This window comes from Clupea harengus, chromosome 15, assembly GCF_900700415.2.
Source record: "Clupea harengus chromosome 15, Ch_v2.0.2, whole genome shotgun sequence".
NCBI lineage: Eukaryota > Metazoa > Chordata > Actinopteri > Clupeiformes > Clupeidae > Clupea > Clupea harengus.
The window spans coordinates 4,627,043-4,647,735 of record NC_045166.1 but is presented as its reverse complement, the minus strand read 5'-3'; the positions used below and the strand labels follow the sequence as shown (position 1 = coordinate 4,647,735).

General features: G+C 40.2%; 1 protein-coding gene across 7 annotated transcripts in view; it reads right to left on the bottom strand.

The window, feature by feature from the left end:
* Positions 1-4,748: 4,748 nt before the first annotated feature.
* enah (ENAH actin regulator) overlaps positions 4,749-20,693 on the bottom strand; it is a 73,831-nt gene continuing 57,886 nt past the window's right edge. For 5 of the 7 annotated variants that reach the window (XM_031581935.2, XM_031581937.2, XM_031581938.2 and 2 more), the window contains 9 exons: positions 16,844-16,951; positions 15,087-15,403; positions 14,521-14,660; positions 14,376-14,424; positions 11,387-11,435; positions 11,153-11,219; positions 9,102-9,186; positions 8,461-8,518; positions 4,749-8,214 (listed from right to left, as the gene is read on the bottom strand). In XM_031581935.2, the coding sequence (XP_031437795.1) occupies positions 8,177-8,214; positions 8,461-8,518; positions 9,102-9,186; positions 11,153-11,219; positions 11,387-11,435; positions 14,376-14,424; positions 14,521-14,660; positions 15,087-15,403; positions 16,844-16,951 (911 nt within the window). In that variant the 3' untranslated portion in view covers positions 4,749-8,176. Of the gene's footprint in view, positions 8,215-8,460; positions 8,519-9,101; positions 9,187-11,152; positions 11,220-11,386; positions 11,436-14,375; positions 14,425-14,520; positions 14,661-15,086; positions 15,404-16,843; positions 17,657-20,693 lie in introns of all 7 variants that reach the window. The other 2 variants (XM_031581933.2, XM_031581936.2) reach the window with 2 other exon arrangements.

Genomic DNA, 20,693 nt, shown 5'->3' with positions numbered 1-20,693 from the left:
CATTCATTCTGAGGTCCCCTCAATAGCAGGCTGCCTCTCCACACATCCTTAGCCATCTGATTGACTGACTTTTTCCCCACTGCATCTTCAGCCGCTGCTGGCCTCTTTGCTGAGCTAATGGTTAATGGCCTCTGAACATTTTCATCTGTTTTCTAGCTGTATAAAAAGAGCACCATATCCTGTTCCAATTACTTTAGTTCCATTGAGCTCTCTCTCTCTGGGATATTGATGCTCCTTAAAGTAACAGTATGTAGCAATTGTACTTTAGGGTTAGGATTAGCAATTTTACCTTAAAATAACATCTTAAAAAAATTGGGGCGCTGGAATGACGTTTAATATGGCGAATGGCCTTGTCATGGCAAAAAGTGACCGGGTGCCAAAAAGAGCCCGGGTGATGTAATATTGGCTTTCGAACGACTCTTGAGTGACAGTTGCCATACCAACGTTAGCATTACGTCACCCGGGCTCTTTTTGGAAGTCAGACAACCTCAATAACGCAATTTACCCCAGAGCATCTCGCATTATACTTCGCTACCTGAGACCAGCTTGCCTGTATTTTACCTGCAATAAACCAAGCAAAACAACCATGTGCTTGATGTTTGATTGTGTTAGGAAAGTTGTTGACTCACAACTTTGTTATAGTGTCAAAGTAAGTACATTTCAACCGGTTTCGCCGCTAGCATCTCGTTAGCGATTACTCCGTTAGCTGGGGCACATTATTTTGCTTAGTGTTTAGCTAGCAAGCTAGTATGAACTCTCCCAAGTATTTCTAAATAGGCCTATATCAACACATAATGGTAGATCTTAAATTATTTAAGATGTTAGCAAATGAACTGGCTGGCTTGCTAAAAAGGTAGATGAACAAGCACCGTATATTATTTAAGATGTTAGCAAATGAACTGGCTGGCTTGCTAAAAAGGTAGATGAACAAGCACCGTATAGTATTTAAGATGTTAGCAAATTAACTTGCTGGCTTGCTTAAAAGGTAGATGAACAAGCACCATATATTATTTAAGATGTTATTAAATTAACTGGCTAGCTTGCTTAAAAGGTATATGAACAAGCACCGTACCGTATATTATTTAAGATGTGAGCAAATTAACTGGCTGGCCTGCTAAAAAGGTAGATGAACAAGCACCGTATATTATTTAAGATGTTAGCAAATTAACTGGCTGGCTTGCTAAAACGGTAGATAAACAAGCACCGTATATCAGTATATTTTCTCCTTGTTATAAAAACGAATTTCTACTCTAAACAATTTCAATTGAAATGCAAATGATGATGTAAACGGCTAAAATGGAACACTTTATTTACCGGGTAAAAATTTGTTTAGCCACAATATATAGCGATTAAAAAAGTAGTATTGACTGCAAATGTTGATGTACAGGATACCGGCAGGTGTAGCTAAAACGGAATACTTAATAGTTTTAGGCACAATATTAAGTGACTAACAAGTAGCTGATGGCTTTCGAACGAGACTGACCAAAAAGTGCCCGGGTTACGTAGTATCCGGGTTACGTAATGCAAGCGTTGGTATAGCAACTGTCACTCAAAAGTCGTTCGAAAGCCAATATTACATCACCCGGGCTCTTTTTGGCACCTGGTCACTTTTTGCCATGACAGCCTCTGTGCCAATGCCATACCAGGGTCTGTAGGCATATTACTGCGCTATGTAAGTTTCTGGAAGCCGCCCGAGTACTACTCTCTGCCGGACTGGTAAGTAACTTATTTGCCGTCTTGCTTTGTCTTGTGTTGCACTTGCATGATGTTTGACTGTGTTAGGAAAGTTGTTAACTCACTAGTTTTGTCATAGTGTCAAAGTAATCCAATTTCAACAGGTTTTGCTAGGTTTAGCTGCTAGCATCTCATTAGCGATTAGCAATTCCTCTGTTGTGCTGCTTTAACTCAATAGATAAAACTGAGGCTATGCTTGTAGGCCCTAACCAATTGAGAATTACACTATCTAGTCATCTACCCACACTCAATGGCATCTCATCAACGTCCAACACTGGTATCAAAAATCTTGGTGTAATTATCAACCAAGAGCCGCTACTTGACTCACATAAAACAGATCTCCAAGACATCATTTTTTCATCTATGCAATATTGCCAAAATTAGAAAAAGTCCTATCCCTCCAAGATGCAAAAAAAAAAAAAACGTATCCACGCTTTTAATATACCACGACTAGGCTACTGCAATGCTCTCCTGTCCGGATGTTGCAACAACTCGATAAAGAGCCTCCACCTTATACAGAATGCTGCTGCTCACACACTAGAACTACAAAAAAATTAACATCTCACCTGTACTTGCCTCTCTACACTGGCTCCCTGTCAAAAGTATGATTTCAAAGTACACCTTCTAACATGCAGAGCCCTAAACGGCGAAACAAAAGACATTCCTCTTTAGTGCGTCCCATAGTCACGAATAATGCGTCACCTGTCACAACATTCTTCACTTCTTCTTGCTGGTATGTTGTTGTGTTTAGCAGGAGTGGGCTACAGACAGTGCATGTTGTTGTGTTTAGCAGGAGTGGGCTACAGACAGTGCATGTTGTTGTGTTTAGCAGGAGTGGGCTACAGACAGTGCATGTTGTTGTGTTTAGCAGGAGTAGGCTACAGACAGTGCATGTTGTACTGTGAAGGAGGGTCCTTACGGATCCTACAGCATACAGCACGTGTTGTGGCTGTCGCCAGCCAGTTGTGCACTGCTATTGTATCTTGCCAGCCTTACTATGCTTGTATAACTAAAAATCCCCATGCACCAAGCCAGCCAACATAACTCATCACAACTAAATTCCCAATATCAATAAAGCTGGCCTAAAGACGCATGTTGTACTGTGAAGGAGGGCCTTTACTGTTGTACATCCTGCCAGCCTTGCTATCCTAACTAAAATGCACATGCACCATGTCAGCCAACCATACAGTTAGGTCTGAAAATATTTGGACAATGACACAATTTTCATAATGTTGTGCCCTGTAGTCGTTAAATAATAACGAGATGCCCTTCCGCTTTAATTTGAGGCTATTTATATCAAAATTGGAGGAAGGGTTTAGGAAAAGGTCCGTTGAAATAAAGGGACTATGTATGAAAATTGTTGCAATTCCTAAACTCCAGGGCCAAAATTATGAAAATGGTGTCACTGTCCAAATATTTCCGCACCTAACTAAGTAAACATAACTCATCAAAAAACTACACATAAATAAAATTCCCCTAGACCTTGCTGGGCAGCCTCTGACTCTCCCTGTCCTTCTAAATCATATTATGCCAATACGGATACTGATAAAGTGGCCATATTACCTACTGTTAATGGTTTACTTAAATCCATCTCTTTACCTGTTTATCAAATTGATGTTTACTAACCAAATTTTCTCTCTCATATAGCGTGACCTTTGCTCACAAATGTTAATTTGCTGTGGAGACATTGTCCCTCATCACCATATCCATTAAGTACATGTATGCATATAGGTAGCTGAACTCTACCCACTCACTTCGTCCCATCCTAGTCTAGACTACCTTCGCTGTGGGATGCTGCTGTGGTCTCTCCATCTACTTGTAGAAACCCTCGGCCTACACCTACTCACCACACTGTCATACACTTATTCTACCCCATACTCTGTGCTAGCATTTTCCTGCAGTGTAAATAATTGCCACCATCAGCATAGTTTTCTGTTCCATTACTCTACTTACCCTTGTAATGTAATCTTACGAGCACACTGTATACCCACTAAGCTGTTCTACAATACTTCAATGTTCTCTCCCCACCTTATGCTCTATCAATTTTGTATGTATCATGTATATACCATGTTCTGTTTGTATGCATCATGTATATACCATCTTATGTTTGTATGTATCATGTATATACCATGTTCTGTTTGTATGTATTGTGTACATATACCACATGAATGCTAGCATGCTGATCCTGATACGTGTATGATTTATCGGCCATGTTCCTGATTGTTTCCCCTCCCCTTCTGCCACAAGCCCTATCCCTGTTGTCATTGTGCTTGCTTTGGCGCTATATGAATAAAATTGAATTGCTCTGAAATCTGCTGGCAATCTCCAGCATCTTTGCTCTTCCAGGCCCTCCATGCTCTTTACTGAGTACATCATCAATGACTCCAGGCTTTGGTCTTTTCTTTTTAACCAAGGCGAACATTAGGCTTTTTTTGTGCCATGGTACAGCATATGCCCCACAGTATGGGGAAGATGGACATTCTGTGGCAGAGGTGTTGAAGTGGGGCCAAGTACAGCTTATGACTATGGATAACATACTGTACATCACCAAAAATGAACAACATGACCTATACATATATCTGAACTTTGGCATGGATATTAGCGTATGCACGTTATAATTTCATATACATATGAAAATTTCATAAATGGGGCCCTAGGTTGAAGCAATCTTATCATGATTTGCACTGCGTAAAAGAGCGGAGTTGTAGAAATTCTTTTATGAATGTGATGAATTGCATCTTTTTCCTTTTTTGGTAATGGCTGTGAAAGTCTTTTTTCCTCTGAATTGAAATCCAGACACAGAAAAATGCCAAATTGATTCACAGCTATGACAGATTTAGTATGCATTGCCAATTGATGGATGATACTTACTGAAAAGGGGATTCATGAAAATTCTAGCATCCAGTTACTACACTAAGAACACAGTGTACTTTACAGTCCTTCACAAAGTATTTTTAAAGATAAGGTAGGGCACACAAATAATAACCAAAAGAACAATAAGATGTTGCAAGGCATTTTTCTTTTGATGGAGTATTGCGATTTTTATTTCATTTATCCAAACAATTCTAGCATGTATGAAAATACTAATTAACACAAGACCACTATGGAACAAGGCAAATAAGAGAAACAAATAAAGAGCAAGGAAACTGATAAATGCTTCTCAGGAACATTCAACAGAATTTCTTCAGTTTGATCAAAATTGTCCACTTGTTATAGCCTCCGCATATAGTAGATAGTATGATCTACAAATGAACAATTTACAGACCGTATTTTAACTACATCGTCCAAATAATTCTTACTGCATTGTGAGAGACTTAAATACCAACAAGCTGAACATATCCAAATCACTCTGGAACATTCTGCATTGAATAAGGAAGACAGAAAGTAGGAAAAATCATTTGAAAACAAGCAACCAAAAATGTTTAAATAAGTAAAACAAACACATCAATCTGTCTTGTGTGTGTGTGACTTGTGTGGATGAGCTTATGTAAGGACCAAGAATTATCATAAGCAATTTTAGATCAGAATTTGTGACATTAAATTCAACTTAAGAACAAGGCACAAACAATGAAATTCACAGGTTCATTCATGTGGGAACTTACCTTGATGAAAATATTTTCAAAACAAAAAGAATATATACTTATTTTTCTCTTGATTGTGATTTTGGAAAAGATGGCTCAGATGAGAAATACATTCGTGGCTGAAAATATTGGCACACTTGCATACTTTCAAATAACACATTATTTCTTTCAGATTATTATGAAATGAAAATATATTTTGGTATCCACATATATAACAAACCCAAACAAGCCAAAGTCCTGAGGACCAATGAGACCAAATTAGTGTTTTTTCACACAGAAAAAGCCATCAGAGAAAAGAACACTCTTCCCAACAGTCCAATATGGAGGACATCCCACTGATGTTTTGGGATGGCTTGGCTGCTTCTGGTACTGGGTATTGAATCTGGTTTGGATCATGAAACCTAGAATAATAATTTTGGAGTTCCTTTCCGAGCCCGAGGTTCCTCCTATTGTCACCAAGCTGACTCTGACACTGACAAAGGTTATGGGCCTTCTTACAGGACAATGACCCAAAACATTAAAAAGCACCAAGAAATGGTTCAAATGAAAACACTGCACTGTTCTAAAGTGGCCAGCATTGAGTCAAGATCTAAATCTCATTGAACCCCTTGTGAAACTCTGAAAACAGCAGTTGGAAGAAAGCACCATTTAAATCTGAGAGAACTGGAGCAGTATGCAAAAGCGGAGTGGCTCAAGCTGTCAGTACAGCCATGGAGGAATCTCATTGAAGTTTAGAGGAAGGGCTTGCCAGCAGTTATTTTCTCCAAAGGTTGTGCAACCAAATAATGAATTTAGGGTGTAATTTATGATAATTTAGGATGTCTGTTTTATGATTTAAAATGATGTGTTCTGTGTGTAAATGTTTACTACTAACAGTAAAAAAAGTTTGTGAGTTTTTCTTTTAGTGTCCAAGGGTGCCAATATTTTTGTCAGAGACTGAATGAGTTGAGGAACTCCAGCAGAAACTTTGGTGAGATAGCCACTGAGGGTTATGGTTTTGATATACTAACAGTAACACACTGTGCATTTCTACTCTTATTAAAGTGCAATCAATGCTGTAAACACTCTTTGTACAACTTGCTGGCTCTGTCATACAGATACATGGTCAAGAACTGAGACTGATTATATTTGTGAAGCACAACATACTATAAAGTCCATTTCTGTTCACTCACCAACGAGGAAACAAATCCTGATCACTGCAGATCCCCTTACAGGAGCAAGAACGGAGGCCTTGAACCTCAATAAAGAGAAACTGCCAAATCAAAGGTAACAATTTGTATTACAGGGAGGATGCAACCCAGTTCTAATTTTTGCCAACAGGTTATATGTTCATATGCCATGTGACCTTGAGTGAGAACAATCAGAACTGGTATTTTATTACTGATCATGATTCATGTAAATATTACATGTGCATTATTTTTTGTTGCCTTCTTATCTGATATTCTTTTCCTTCTTATCTGAGCATAGCCAAAGATCCAAATGAAAAACACGAGGGTACGCGTGTGCCTGATTTAGCCACTGTATAAAGGTCAAAACAAACAAAAACATAGATAGATGCATAATCAATATTGACAATTGAAAACACTACAAATGGCACCAAATAAAAACATGCAGCCTGCAACTCTGACTGTGACCTTGCATTACACTGAGGCGGCACCCAACAGAGAATTATTGGATAACATTGATTAATGTAGATTGTACAGAGCAATATGGTTTGCCATTGTAAAATCATTATGTTTAAAAATGGGTGGGCTTCCTAAGATAAACAATAGAGGGGATACAGATGTTTGTTGATGAAGGTGAATTGGTTTAGACAATGAGCAAACAAAACAAAAAATAAATGCCACACTTATTGCTTTTAAACTGACAACATTAATTTTATGGCAGACATTGCTCCTTCACGATACAAAATATGACATGCACTAAGTCTGACAGAAGTTAAAAAAAAGATTTTCAGATAAAAAAGTTAGCTCTTCAGAGCACTATCTACAGATGTGGTCTTGTTGATATTGGTGCAACCCATTACTGTGATTTTGGTTAAAGAGCTACAATGATTTACAGTAGAAAGGCATCGTCCCTCGTAAGTATCCCATCGCTCATCCAGAAAACAAAAGAAAAGAGGAAAAGAGCTACAATGTCAGATTCATGAAATCAGCTGTGGAGCATTCATAAATATCTTGTAAAGACACGGCATCCTTTAATGATAGGATTCAGCTACCTGATGTGGCCATGATGTACTTTATGACATACATGACATGAAAACACTTCTCATGTTTTAGCAATGTTTAGATCCAAGTCAAAATAGTATCTCAGGAAGACAAGCTACACAGGCCAGCAGCAGTCGACTAAAACCAGTCGTCTTTCATCAAGATTGCGAGGCTTTATTAAAACCAAAAACAGACTTGGTCCAACAATCTCTTCCTTTTATCTCCTGCGGGGATCTCTCCAAATTCCAGCTGTAAGCCTTATGCCTAAGCCTTTAGTCTTAATGCCTTATGTTTGAATAACAGCATAACCTGACTCATTAATAGGGTTTGTTGTTCAGATACAGATCTATCCCCATCATCTACAGATTGAGATCCATCTTCACATGATAACTCCTTATTGTAAAGACTGTGTCTAGTCCTTGCCACAGGCCAAACAGAGGTGTATGTAGGCATCTATGAGTCAATCCTCCAATCAATTTGCCTGCTCCAACTGTACGTTTCTACTTGCCCTCAAATGTATCTTCATTAGTATGATAACTGTTAATATCCAACTTTTTAATCTGTGTATGTTTCACTTCTTTTATAACTCTCCAATGACACCGTAGTATATCTTAAGCATCTGGTAATGAAAGTAATAGTATGCTTGAGGGACTTCTATGCAGAGTTTGACTTGCCAAGCTCCTCTCTGATTGCTGTGAATAAAGAGATAGGGGCACACATAAATCACAACACAACAGAACATAGTCAAATAACTTGTTTTTTTATATATTGATAATGTGTTATTGACCCTACATTTTATTCACTCAATATATTATATATTTATCTATTGATATTAAACACAACAACTACAACAATAATAATACTTAAACAGTTACATACTCAGCCTGACACTCATGCAAAGACATCATAAAGGAAAGTAGTATACTCAGACGACTTACCATCAATTAACTCTTCCTTCAGTCTGGAAAGTTCCTTTCTCATCTCCTCCAAAATGTCCTGTAGTAATTAAAAAAACAAACAGAAGAAAAATTCGTTTGGATCTAGTACCAAATTATGGCCCCCCCCCCCCCCCCAGCAGCTTAGTTTGACGATGACCGTGCTGAGTAGTCCTTTACGGTGCCAGTGCGGTTAGTACGTTTATTTTATTTTATTCATTTATCTCTTGAAAATCTGTGTTTTTTTTTTTTTTACAAGTGTTTGTAACCCCCCCCCCCTTTTCTTTCCTACTGTGAGGCGCATTGTGTTACTTCCTTGTATGAAATGCGCCGTACAAATAAAGTTTGATTTGATTTGATTTGATAAAGAACACATATCTTCTAAGTAGTGCACAGCTTTCTTATTGACAGTCTTTTTCATGGTGTAAATCAGCATTTTGCACTGCAATTGATTATCTTGTGTTTGGGCCATGTTGCTCTGAGAGACAAGGTTGGTTTGTGTTTCAGGTGTGTGGGCTAACAAGGACAAATGGGGTGTATTCATTTGTTCTTTCCTTCGTTCCTTTCCTTCCATTGTTCCTTAAAATAGTCACTAAGCTCAGACAACGCCAATAGTACTTGTGTGATCTTAAAAATCATAATACCTGTTTCAATCTGTCGTAGTCAAGTCCTTCTGTTAGAACTCCATTGGTGCTTAAGGATCCTGGGGTTGAGGGTGTTGATTTGGATCTGAGGAGAGCAGAGGCATGACATGGTAAGGTTGATGCTAAAGTCATTCCAGGGATCCTCCTGATACTTATCTGCCTGTCTAGCAGTAATAGAAAAGCACATTATACCACCATACTTAAATGGCACAAACCCTATTCCATCCCCTCTGTGGACACCATGATGAATAAACCTCACTTAAAAGACAGAAGCATCCAAACGAGAGAGTTCAATGAATGATCTATGGAGCGGAGCATGGTATTTCTAGTTGTGCCTGCTATGGTTATGGTTCAGCCAAAATAAAATAATCATAATCATCTAGATTTAATATACAGTGGGTACGGAAAGTATTCAGACCCCTATACATTTTTCACTCTTTGTTTCATTGCAGCCATTTGCATTTTCGCATTAATGTACACTCAGCAACCCATCTTGACAGAAAAAAACTGAAATGTAGACATTTTTGCAAATTTATTAAAAAATAAAAACTGAAATATCACATGGTCATAAGTATTCACACTGTCCACACTGTCCACATGGAGTGACACTGTTTGTTTGAAAGTTAGTGGCCTAATCAAATTAAAATGTATAGAACTTAAATGTCTTAATCACCAATATGTAGCCAACACATGTGTCTACAATGTTAAGAGCTTGAAAGTCTTGGCCAGAAATGTTCAGAATGTGTTTTTGTGGCTCTCTTCCATAAAGCTTTGATTGGTGAAGAACCCGGGCAACAGTTGTTGCAGAGTCTCTCCCATCTCAGCTGCTTAAGCTTGTAACTCCTTCAGAGTAGTCATAGGAGTCTTGGTGGCCTCTCTTACTAGTCTCCTTCTTGCACTGTCACTCAGTTTGTGAGGACGGCCTGCTCTAGGCAGATTTACACATGTGCCATATTCCTTCCATTTCTTGATGATGGATTTAACAGAATTCCACGGGAATGTTTAGTGCCTTGGACATTTTTTTGTATCCTTCCCCTGACTTATACTTTTCAATAACCTTTTCTCTGAGTTGCTCGGAGTGTTCTTTTGTCTTCATGGTGTAATGGTAGCCAGGAATACTGATTACTGAATACTGACCAGTGAATGGACCAGCACCAATTGGCTGGACCTCTGTTGAATTAGGTCAGTCACTTTAAAGGGGGCGAATACTTATGCTATCACTTATTTTACATTACATATTTGTATTTAATTGACATTACTGTGTAGAAATCTGTTTTCACTTTGACATTAAAGAGGGCTTTTTTTTTTTTTGTCAAAAAAGACAACTTATGTTGACCATGATTGATTTATAAAAGCAATAAAAGGGTAAAACATCCAAGGGGGTGAATACTTATGCAAGGCACTGTATATGTCCATCTTGTAAGTGCCGGAGCTATATAGAAAGTTTTACAGCTCCCGTTTAATTTTATTACTTAAGCATTTTGTTAAAATGGGAGCACTCTTCCCAGGTAAGCAAGAATTTGCTAAATGTTCTGCTCTACTACCACTGATCTTACTGTATCTGCAGTGGGCCCAATACACTTAGCACTGGTTCAAATAAAAAAGGACTCACTGAAAGACTGACTAAACTTTGTTGAGTAACTATGTAGCATCAGAATACAAGACTTTTAATTTCCAGTCCTCAGGGATTTCTCCTGTCATTGATACAGCTTTAACAGCCCTGCTAATACTCTTCATATCTGTTATGGTGGCATTGATGTCTGCCCACTAATAACAAAACCCATGATAAGACAAAGCTCCACCATGGTTAAACAAGCAATGATGAATAAAATGATGAATATGATCTAAATATGTGTTGATAGTCAAGTAAAAGCAATAATACACTCAAGGCCCCTGGTATATAATACACTCAAGACAGTATAAACTTTGGATTATTATCTCGACTCGCTACCTTGCCAGGTGTTGTATTCTTAGCATAACCATCTCACTGGAAAGGCTGAAAACAAAATGCAAACAAAATGTTTCTAATAAAAGTACATGCTTCTGATTACCTTCCGATGACTGGTGATTTGCTACCGTTCATAGTGTTTGTTCTCTCCCAAATTTTTCGTGGCATGTCTGAAAAGGAGATAGTGAGATTCCTTCAGAATTTACATCACCATTGAGCTTAAGAAGCATCAAGTATAAGTACCTGTGCTCCTGGAGTATCTATAGTACAACAGTGTTACTAAATGTAGAACAGCTGAAGAACAGCTATATGGTTCATCTAGTTACATTACACTTACCTGGAGTGCTACATGGAGTGAATTTTGAAGTTGCAGTCTCAGGTTCATCCTGTTGTAAACATAAAGGATTAGTTCAAAAACCATTTACATGGCGTTAATGTGTGCTCTTGCCTTTCTAAGAGCTGACATAGGAGAGGGCTAGATAGATGTTCAGACACATGATGAAATGGATGAAAAACTGATGTTAAAGCAATATGACAAGTGAGAGTGGGGTTGGTAAAGGATATCAAAGTATAACATTGGAAATTGTGGTTAACTCAGGAAAAAAAGGGAAGGTTGACTTGAACGAGTGCTCGGCCACATCAACTGTACAAGACAAAGGAAAAGTAAATAGTATGCACACGTGACTTTTCCCTCTTATTGACACCAAACAGAAGTTTCAGGTCAGAGCCCATCTTCAGCATGTTTGGTACTATGGCGTTAAAGGATAAGCCCAAGACTGCGATGCTGCTGTAGGCATGAGGCCACAGGCTTAGTGCTGCAGATGATCATCGCCATGGAGATATCCTTTACCAACCCTACAAACACAAGTGGCACATTGCTTTTGTACAACAGCTCTGCTTCAAACTAACCGATAGTAGACAGTTAAGGACACCACATTTTTTTTAAACCCTATTAATTCCCTGAGGGAAATCAGGATTCTGTACTTAACCCATCCGTTGGCAGTAAACGCACACGCGCACGCGCACACGCACACGCACACGCACACGCACACACACACTAGGAGCAGTGAGCAGTTAGCACACACACACTAGGAGTAGTGGGCATTTGTACATGATAATTTGTACATTACCCTGGATAGTGCACCTGGTGAAATGTGACAGCTGCTCATGGGTAGTGGGCACAGTTGAGTACATAATTGATTAGCTTTTCTGGGTGTCTAGTAATGTCAAAAATAGTGCCTGACTTTCTGCTCTCTTGCTTTTTAAGAATGAATGGGAGAATTTAAAGTGGGGAAATCCCCACTCATAGAATGCCTCTTTTCTAGCCAGAAATGAATAAATTGCTCGAGTGGAACTGTTGTATAATTACATTAATATTTTTGTCTAGATTCATCAGATCAAAGTAAGCACCACACTGCTGAACTTCAATTTCACGAGATGCAAAATGCTGCAGTTAATGTTAACTCCTAACTTGGTCCTAACCATATATTGTATTGATAATTTTATGAATTATTTTATGATGATTAATGATTAATTAAAGAATATTTTATATTACGCATACCTTAGTACAGAAGCAAACAAGGCAAAATAAGTTTCCTATGTCAGATTGCTAAATAATAGCCACTGTGGTAGCTTCAGTAAAGTAACTTCATGAAATCACTCTGAAGGAGTTTTAAAGTATGCCTTGTCAAAAGCTAACTGGTAGAATTTCTTGCCTTCTTAATGCGTTTTAGACCATCAGTTGTGTACTGCTGAGGCAGAGTTGGTATACAACAAAGCCACATTTCACTATAATAATCCTTATTATGGCAAGAACTGCTTAACTAAGTAAGGAGAAACGACAGTCCATCATTAGATCAAATGTGAAGCTCAGTCAATATGAAAAGCCCCCAAATGCTATGATGAAACTGGCTCTCAAAAGGCCCATCACAGGTAAAGAAGACCAAGACTTGCCTTTACTGCAGAGGATGACTTCATTAGAATTACCAGCCTCACAAATCAACAATTAATAGCGCCTCAGATTATAACCTACATCAATGCTCCCCAGAATTCAAGTGACAGACACATCTCCATAGAAGACTGAATCAGATCTTTACGGTTGGATAGCTTCTAACTCATTTGAAGAGAATTGATTGGGTCAAGAAATAGGGAATGGACATTACACTAGGCTTACATCGAAACACCTTGTGAATTTCGCTAAACATTTTTCGCTCTAGGGGTATGGTTGCGAATACAGCAAGCTCATTTGGCTATCCTTTTGGTAGCAAGTGTAGTTATGACGGGATGCATAGCCGGCAAACTAGCTACCAGTTAGCCTGTCAGCTTGTGCAAAAGTTTGAGTGCTTAAATGATGATCCTATCCTGGAGTCATAACGAAATGTAGTGGTCTATTTGCCCCGACTAAGTTCACGTAACATGTAAACAACAATTTGTGTTGATGTAGACACTAATGGTTGCCCAGACATCTTTTAATCATATGAATGATTTCATGCTACATGCAGCCATAAGCCTCCGCCATCTCTACCGAACAAATCACACAACACAACACAACACACGTTGAACTGACTGTCATATGGTTCTCATTTGCATAAAGTGGGGAATTTGGGGAATCTTAATTTCGCTTGCTTCGCCCCGGTTTCACCCAATCAGAGTTAATTTTGCCCACAGACATTCTGAATGAGAGCGAAGTGAAATTGTCTGTCTGATAAGTCTAAATGTGTTCATAGTTTGGCAGATGCAGAGGAAGCACAGGTGAGGAGGTGTGATAGTGTGGGGGTGCTTTGCTGGTGACGCAGTAGGTGATTAATTCAGAATTCAAGGCACACTTAAAGGCAGAGTCTGCAATTCTGGTGAAAGGTTGTTAATGTTGATAGCCAATAAAATTGTACCGCTACATTTATGTGGTCCTAAAGCAAGGTGTTGCTAGAATTGTTCATGGCTCAGTCCGCGCCACTGTTTGTTTCCCATGTACAGAGCCAGGACTGTGAACAGCTTATGTAGTTCCCATTGCAGCCCACACTTCAAATGGACTAGCCTTGACTTTACCAACACAAGCAGATATGTCCATTGTGACAACTTGCGCTCTGTCGGACAACGTGTGATGTTTTTTTTAATTTGAAATGGTCTTTATCATCTTGATGCAAGCTGTGGTAGTCAGGAGTGTAGGCTAGTGAAAACTTTATTTAAATGATAACTCCTTTTGGTAAGTCAAAGTGTTGGCATCTGTGTATCTTGCATAGGCTACATAATGACACGACCAACTGCTGCTGAGGTGCAATCACACTTTTTTTTGTTTTTATGGCCGAAATGAATCACTAGTTACTTACTGCTCTCTGCTCTGGCTCAGGTGACGACCCCTTTTCTGCAATTCTTCTTCTGTGTAGGAAAAAAAAAAAACATATTGGCTGGTCAGTTATACTGATTACAAATTATAGAAAATAAAGAAAAACACCCAAAAAGTGCAGGTTTCACCTCCGAGCTAAGAGAGCGCTCATCTCCTCCATCAGACCTCCTCCCGCAGACAGTGGTCCATTGCCCCGCGCCGCCTCCGCTTTAGCACCACCTACCCCTGCTACAGCTGCTCCAACACCTGCGCCTGAGGCGTCATCACTCTGTAAACACAAACTCATATTACACCACATTGTAAAATTATATAGAATTAATACACAGATACACTTAATGGCTAATTGCATTACGCCATTACACTTATTGACTAAGTTATGGTTAGAATACAGCAAACAATATAACTTTCTAAACACCAAACAATGCCACAGCTTGGACTGTAAATCAATCAGCCAGTTTGCACTTCAACACATGTGTATGTAATGTGGGTTTGAACCACCTTCATGCTGCTTAATGATCCCTAGGCTGAGCATGGGATGTCATGATTTCTGGATGAAATAAAGGACTTGTACCAACAGTAATCTATAACAATGACTTATTTCCACTGCACATCATGCATACACGTATGTCTATGGTGTTGAAGTAAAGCAGGATGGGATGACAGAGGTAGGGGGAGTACTGCATTGTTTCCTCACCCTTGGCACTTTCCGCAGTTTCGCTCCGGCGATGGCAGCTGCCAGGCCAGACAGGGGCTGGTTATCTTCCAGAGTGCGTGAGATTGTGAACAGACCACTTGGCAGGGGTGGAGGTGGGGGAGGAGTGGGAGGAGGTGGAATGGGTGCGTGTCCAGATGCAGGCTGAAGAGTGAGTGTAGGAGGGAGGGGAGGAGGGGGGGGAGGTGGAGGAGGCGGAGGTCCAGTAATGGCAGAGGTTACACTGGAGCCTGGAGGAAGGGGTGGAGGTGGAGGGGGTGTGGGCGTGGGCATGGGTAGACCAAGGCCCTGCACTGCATCTACAAGGAGGTGAAGAGGTGGAGATTACACCATCAGAAGATCATACATGGGCACAAAGCTAGTGCATTCAGTTGCACATACAACTGAACTTGAGATTACTCAGCCCCCTTAGTTCTGACAGACATTCTGGTGGTTTGCAGACAGTTGAAAATCTAAACTAACACCTTTACACATTAGCCAACATAAAGTTGTGTTTACAAATACGTACTTGAAATGAGAAATCTGATGCTTTAGTGTTTTTCTGAAAGTCTGCATTGAAGCTTTTGTTCCCATTTCATCAGGAAATCCTAGAAGTCTTAGAAAGTATTCCTCATCTGATCTTATAACATGAGCTATACAGTTGCAAATAATCAAAGGCAAAATTGAAAAGGGGTTGAATCATTTAGTTCATGGATGTTTTGTGACTCAAACCTTTCGATAGTTTATTTTTTGATAAGGGTCTTATTAGATATATGTTCACTAAATTGTCCACAAATCACAAGAATGACTTGAGGGTTGAGAGGGTTGAATTATATCAAGTTCAGCTGTATCAAGGGCACTCTGTCACAGTGGATGCTAAGACAACATTAATAATGTATCAGCTTAAAGAATCCTCCATACTTATTGGGCGTTGAGATGCAAAGAATTTCAGTTACACCAAGATATACTTTTTGTCATCTGAATTAGTCAACGAATGAGTCCAATTCAAAAAGAGGAGACTGACGGACTGAACCACTGGGCCAAGTGCAGTAGATGGAGAAACTAAACATTATGGAACGCCATGCCAGGAAGGGGTGATAGACCTGGTGTGGACTACAACCATTCAGAAAAAGTGAGGTAGATATGCATTGGCAAGAATGACACAAAGCAAATGAGGTCAAAGTAAATTATACACGGCCATTTTCCACCCCTAAAAAGAAAGGGGGAAAAGTTAATGTGCAATGCAAACGTATCTACTTCTGTTTTTAACAGAGACCATTCTATAAAAAATACTTCCTTTGATTATCATATAAAAATGAAATACATTAATACACAGCATGCGATTACAACAAAAAAATTCAGGACAAACTTTTATAAGCATGACTTGGGTTAGAAAGATTTTAATTCAGAGTTTAATATTAGGCACTGTCGGGTGGTCATAAGGTATGTAATCTCATGCCAAAAGGGTCAGATGCAGGCCAACTGAAAGAATCATGGGCAGATTAAAAAAAAACCTGCAAAAAAACAGCCCATCAAAAAGCAAAAATAAAGCTATACTTTGAAACCAATGATACTACCAAGCTCTGGGATAACCCAAGGAGACACGCCCATGGCTTGCCACAGAGCAGCCCATAGCTAGGTCTAGCTATAGGCCTCATGGAACTCAGCACAGAGAAGCATAGCAAGTGAAAAGTCCACTACTCCCAGCACTGTTAGTGGATTAGTGGAGGCAGAGAGAGTCAGACAGAAGAGGCCCTTACCCGGCTGACAGGGGACATCAGCAGGTGGACAGGCTGGCAGACCTGGAGGAGTGGAGCAGGAGTCTCCAAGCACAGAGTATACAGAGAGTTCAGCAGAGGCAGGGGAGGCTGCGGAAGGAGAGGGGACAACAGCAGGCAGGGGTGAGGGAGAGGACACATGAGGTGAGGTGGGCATGGGGGGGGCTGGATGGCATGGAGAGAAGGGCAGAGGGGGCGGGGGCGGGAGAGGGGGGGTGGGTGTGGACGCTGATGGTGGAGGCGGGGCTAATATCGGTGAGGGTGCATGGAGCTTAGGTGAGGGGGAGTGGAGTTTAGGTGAGGGTGAGTGGAGTTTAGGTGATGCTGGCTGGCCATTGGGTGGTGTGGGTGATGGGGGCTTCTGCATAAGAGGGCTAGGGGATGGAATGGCAATGACTGGCCGTGGACCCGTGGCTTTGGCTGGAGGACTGCTGATCATGACTGGAGGAGATGGGGGAAGGGGACTGAAGTTAGAAGCTGACCAGATTGAAGACTTGTGTGCAGCTGGAGGGATAGGGACAGGAGCTGGGGGAGAGTGTGGGGTCGGGGAAGACGCCAGGGTTGGTTGCTTGCGGGGCACCGTGGCATAATGTGGCAGGACCGGGTGGAAAGCAGAACCCAGTGAGGTGGCAAACCGGGAGGCAGAGTGTCGCAGGGGTGGGGTGGGAGGCGTTGAACAAGGAGGTAAGGATGTGGGGGAAGGGTGGCTAGGAGTGGAAGGAGAGGCAGCGCGGGAGGAAGAAGTGGTCCTGGAGTAATCAGGGGTTGGAGGAGTGTAGAGGGTGCTTTCAAATGCTGAACACAGCAGATGACATGACGGGGGAATAAGCAGCCACCGTGCAGAGGAAGAGAAACAGACCAGACAGAGAAAGAGAGAAAAAGAAAGAAGAGAGAAAGGGGCAATGAAGCAAGACAACTAGCACATCAGGCTACATCACCTTTTTGTGTTTTTGGATTTGTCTTTCACAAAACACTACAATTAGTACTAAGGGTTAGCTTTTGGGACAAACCACAGACGCACTGTAGAAATGCATCAGCCTATAACTAGAACGGATGTGGCTTCACTGACTCAAAGTAAAACTTATGGTGCGTTTGGTCTAGGAAATATTAGCTCTGGAATGCAACTGATGTAGTATATATTGTGTGCATCCAAAATCACACACACACAAGGGGAAGACAAAACGTTAGATGTTAAAATGACAACTAATTATAAGGCCCATGCCACAACTGCAACTGACTTCATACAGAAATAATGAATGTGAAACTTTGGTGAGTTAATGTCATGTAGTACCAGTGGCATTGCAATATCAAAGCTATTTTGTTCAGCATTCAGTTATTTAAAGCAACAGTATACAGGAATGTACCGCATTTGAGGTATGTTTTATAGGCAACTTGTTTTGGTATCATCTTTAAATTCATATACAAGGTTTATGGTCATTCCCTCTAGCGCCCAGGCTATGTGGTCCAAGTCGGACAACCCCATGAAACTGGAAGAAAAGCTCTCACAGCACGACATGGCCAAATGTATTGCCAAAAGACACAAGTTTGCATGATAGCAAGGTTTTATCAGTGACGTTTTTTGCATACCTTTGAAGTAGGTAGTTCACTAGTTTTAGACCATAAATCCTTTGGACTTTTAGACCATAAATCCAATTGTTGCATGTTTTTTTTTTTCACTGTGCAAAACCCAGAGGTTTTCATAGGTCATAAGTCTTATTCAAAAATGGTAATTGCATAAAAACCAGTTTGTTCTATTATGACCTCATGTTGTTATATGGCTAATTAGTGAGTAGTTTAACACATTTGGTGTAAAATATAACAGAAATTGTTACTTTGCTCAGTACAAGCGAATGTCCCTTTAAGACTATGGGTGACCAAAAAAAAAAAAATTTTTTTTTTCTTTTCTTTTCTTTTTTTTTGTATCCTTGCGTTACGGACATGAGGCCATTTTCATGTGTAACTCCAGTCGCTAATTTTACCGTTGGTGAAACAAAGCAGCACCACTCTCAGCCTCAGGTGTCCAAAATAAAAGTCAGTGAGACATTGGTGTCACTGCCTCACAGGTCCATTCTCACAGTATGACTGGCAGTTGATTGGACAACTGTGAAAAACTTGAAAAATTGAAGACATGAAGTATTCCCTCAATCATTTCATTCAATTATGCACAACCTGAATATGACTGACAAATGCCCAACCAATCACAACTTGAATTAAAAGGTAGGGTAGGTGATTCTGGAGAAACACGCAATAGATTTAGAAAGTTTACAACTGAAAAAATCTCAGCCCCTTCCTTCAGGCACTCCTACAAAACACATTAACGCACACTGCCTGGCTACTGGAGCAAGAGAGAGAGAGCGTTTAACGTTGGGGAGAAAAGCACAGTGAATCGTCATCGCTAACCGCATCCAACTACCTCATGTCTCATTCTCAGAACTACATCACCACATTCCTAAAGCATCCTGTTCAAAGCCAAAAAACTAACATAGGATAAATACCCTCAAACGACACTCCCACAACTACAATGCAAACACCTGTGAACATACACACAGATAGATTACATACAAAGTACGTGTACACATAATCTACTGTGCTAGCCTTAGCTTTGGGCTAATACATAAGCTGCAAAGCCTGTGAAGGATTTCGCAAATTAAGTGTGAAAAGTGGGGTCTAATCAGTACATCCATATTCAATAGCGTCAGTGTTAACTTGGGGCTGTCGCTGATTGTCCCATCAAAGTTTGCCAGAAATCTTGGGGTCATTATCGAGATTGATAGAGACAGTCAACAACAAACTTTAAGACAGGACTCTTGTACTCTTAACTGAGTACATTTCATTGAGTTACAAAGGCCTGGGTTGCATAAGACATACATGCAGCTATCTGGCGCTAGGTCTCTGGTATTTACCCAAAGGCACTTTCCGTTGGCTACAGACCGTATTATCATTGCGAGAGTTCTGCAATGTCACTGTTAGAATCACAGCCTAGTTTTGCTGCTACCATAGTCCAGTGGTCAGCAGTGGAGCGGGGACGCTAAAGTAGATCTGCAAAACTGCCTGGAAAGCACAAACTGGGGCTTGTCCATCAATGTTTGGGGCATATATGTAGAAGACCTTTCAGACTGTGTCATAGGATAGATTAATTGCTGTGTTGATGCTGTAATTTCTTTTAAAAAGCGAATTGTATCCCTAACAATAAGCCATACATGAAAAGATATGAACGAGGGACTAAACAGGAAGAAAAGGGCATTTCAGAGTGGTGAGAAAGATTTAGAAATAGTTTTAAAAAGACCTTAAAAAACATTAGAGCAAAGAAATATGATTACTCAAAAGGTACTCTATGGGGGTTCGGGCCCTGGGCTCTGTTATTATTTAAATCAAATTGAATTGATTACAACCTTACACTAGAGCAACAACTTACTTCTAGCTATAAGTACCCAGCATCTTCCTTGACGATGTCCCGTCCTAACGAACAAGCTGGAAGAACTAATGATGTAGGGCCTCACACAGAGAAGGATCATGGACTGTTGTGTCCTTTTGTTCAAGGACAGTGGCTAGTGTTGTGATGGACAAGGAAAAGTATGACGATGATTTTTACAGACAATGGGCCTCATTCTCGAACGCAGTTAAGAAGAATTTAAGAGGAATTTAAGAGGAATTTCTTCTGAATTGGATTTAGGACAACATTTGGCATTCATGAAAGTTTTCTCATCTGGGATTTGCTCTGAACTTCAGAAGACTTTCCGAACTCGAAATAGCAGTCGTAACTCGGCCAGAGTTTTCTCAAATGCGATTCCTTAAAAAACCACAAGATGGCCCCATGGGCCATCTTGTGGTT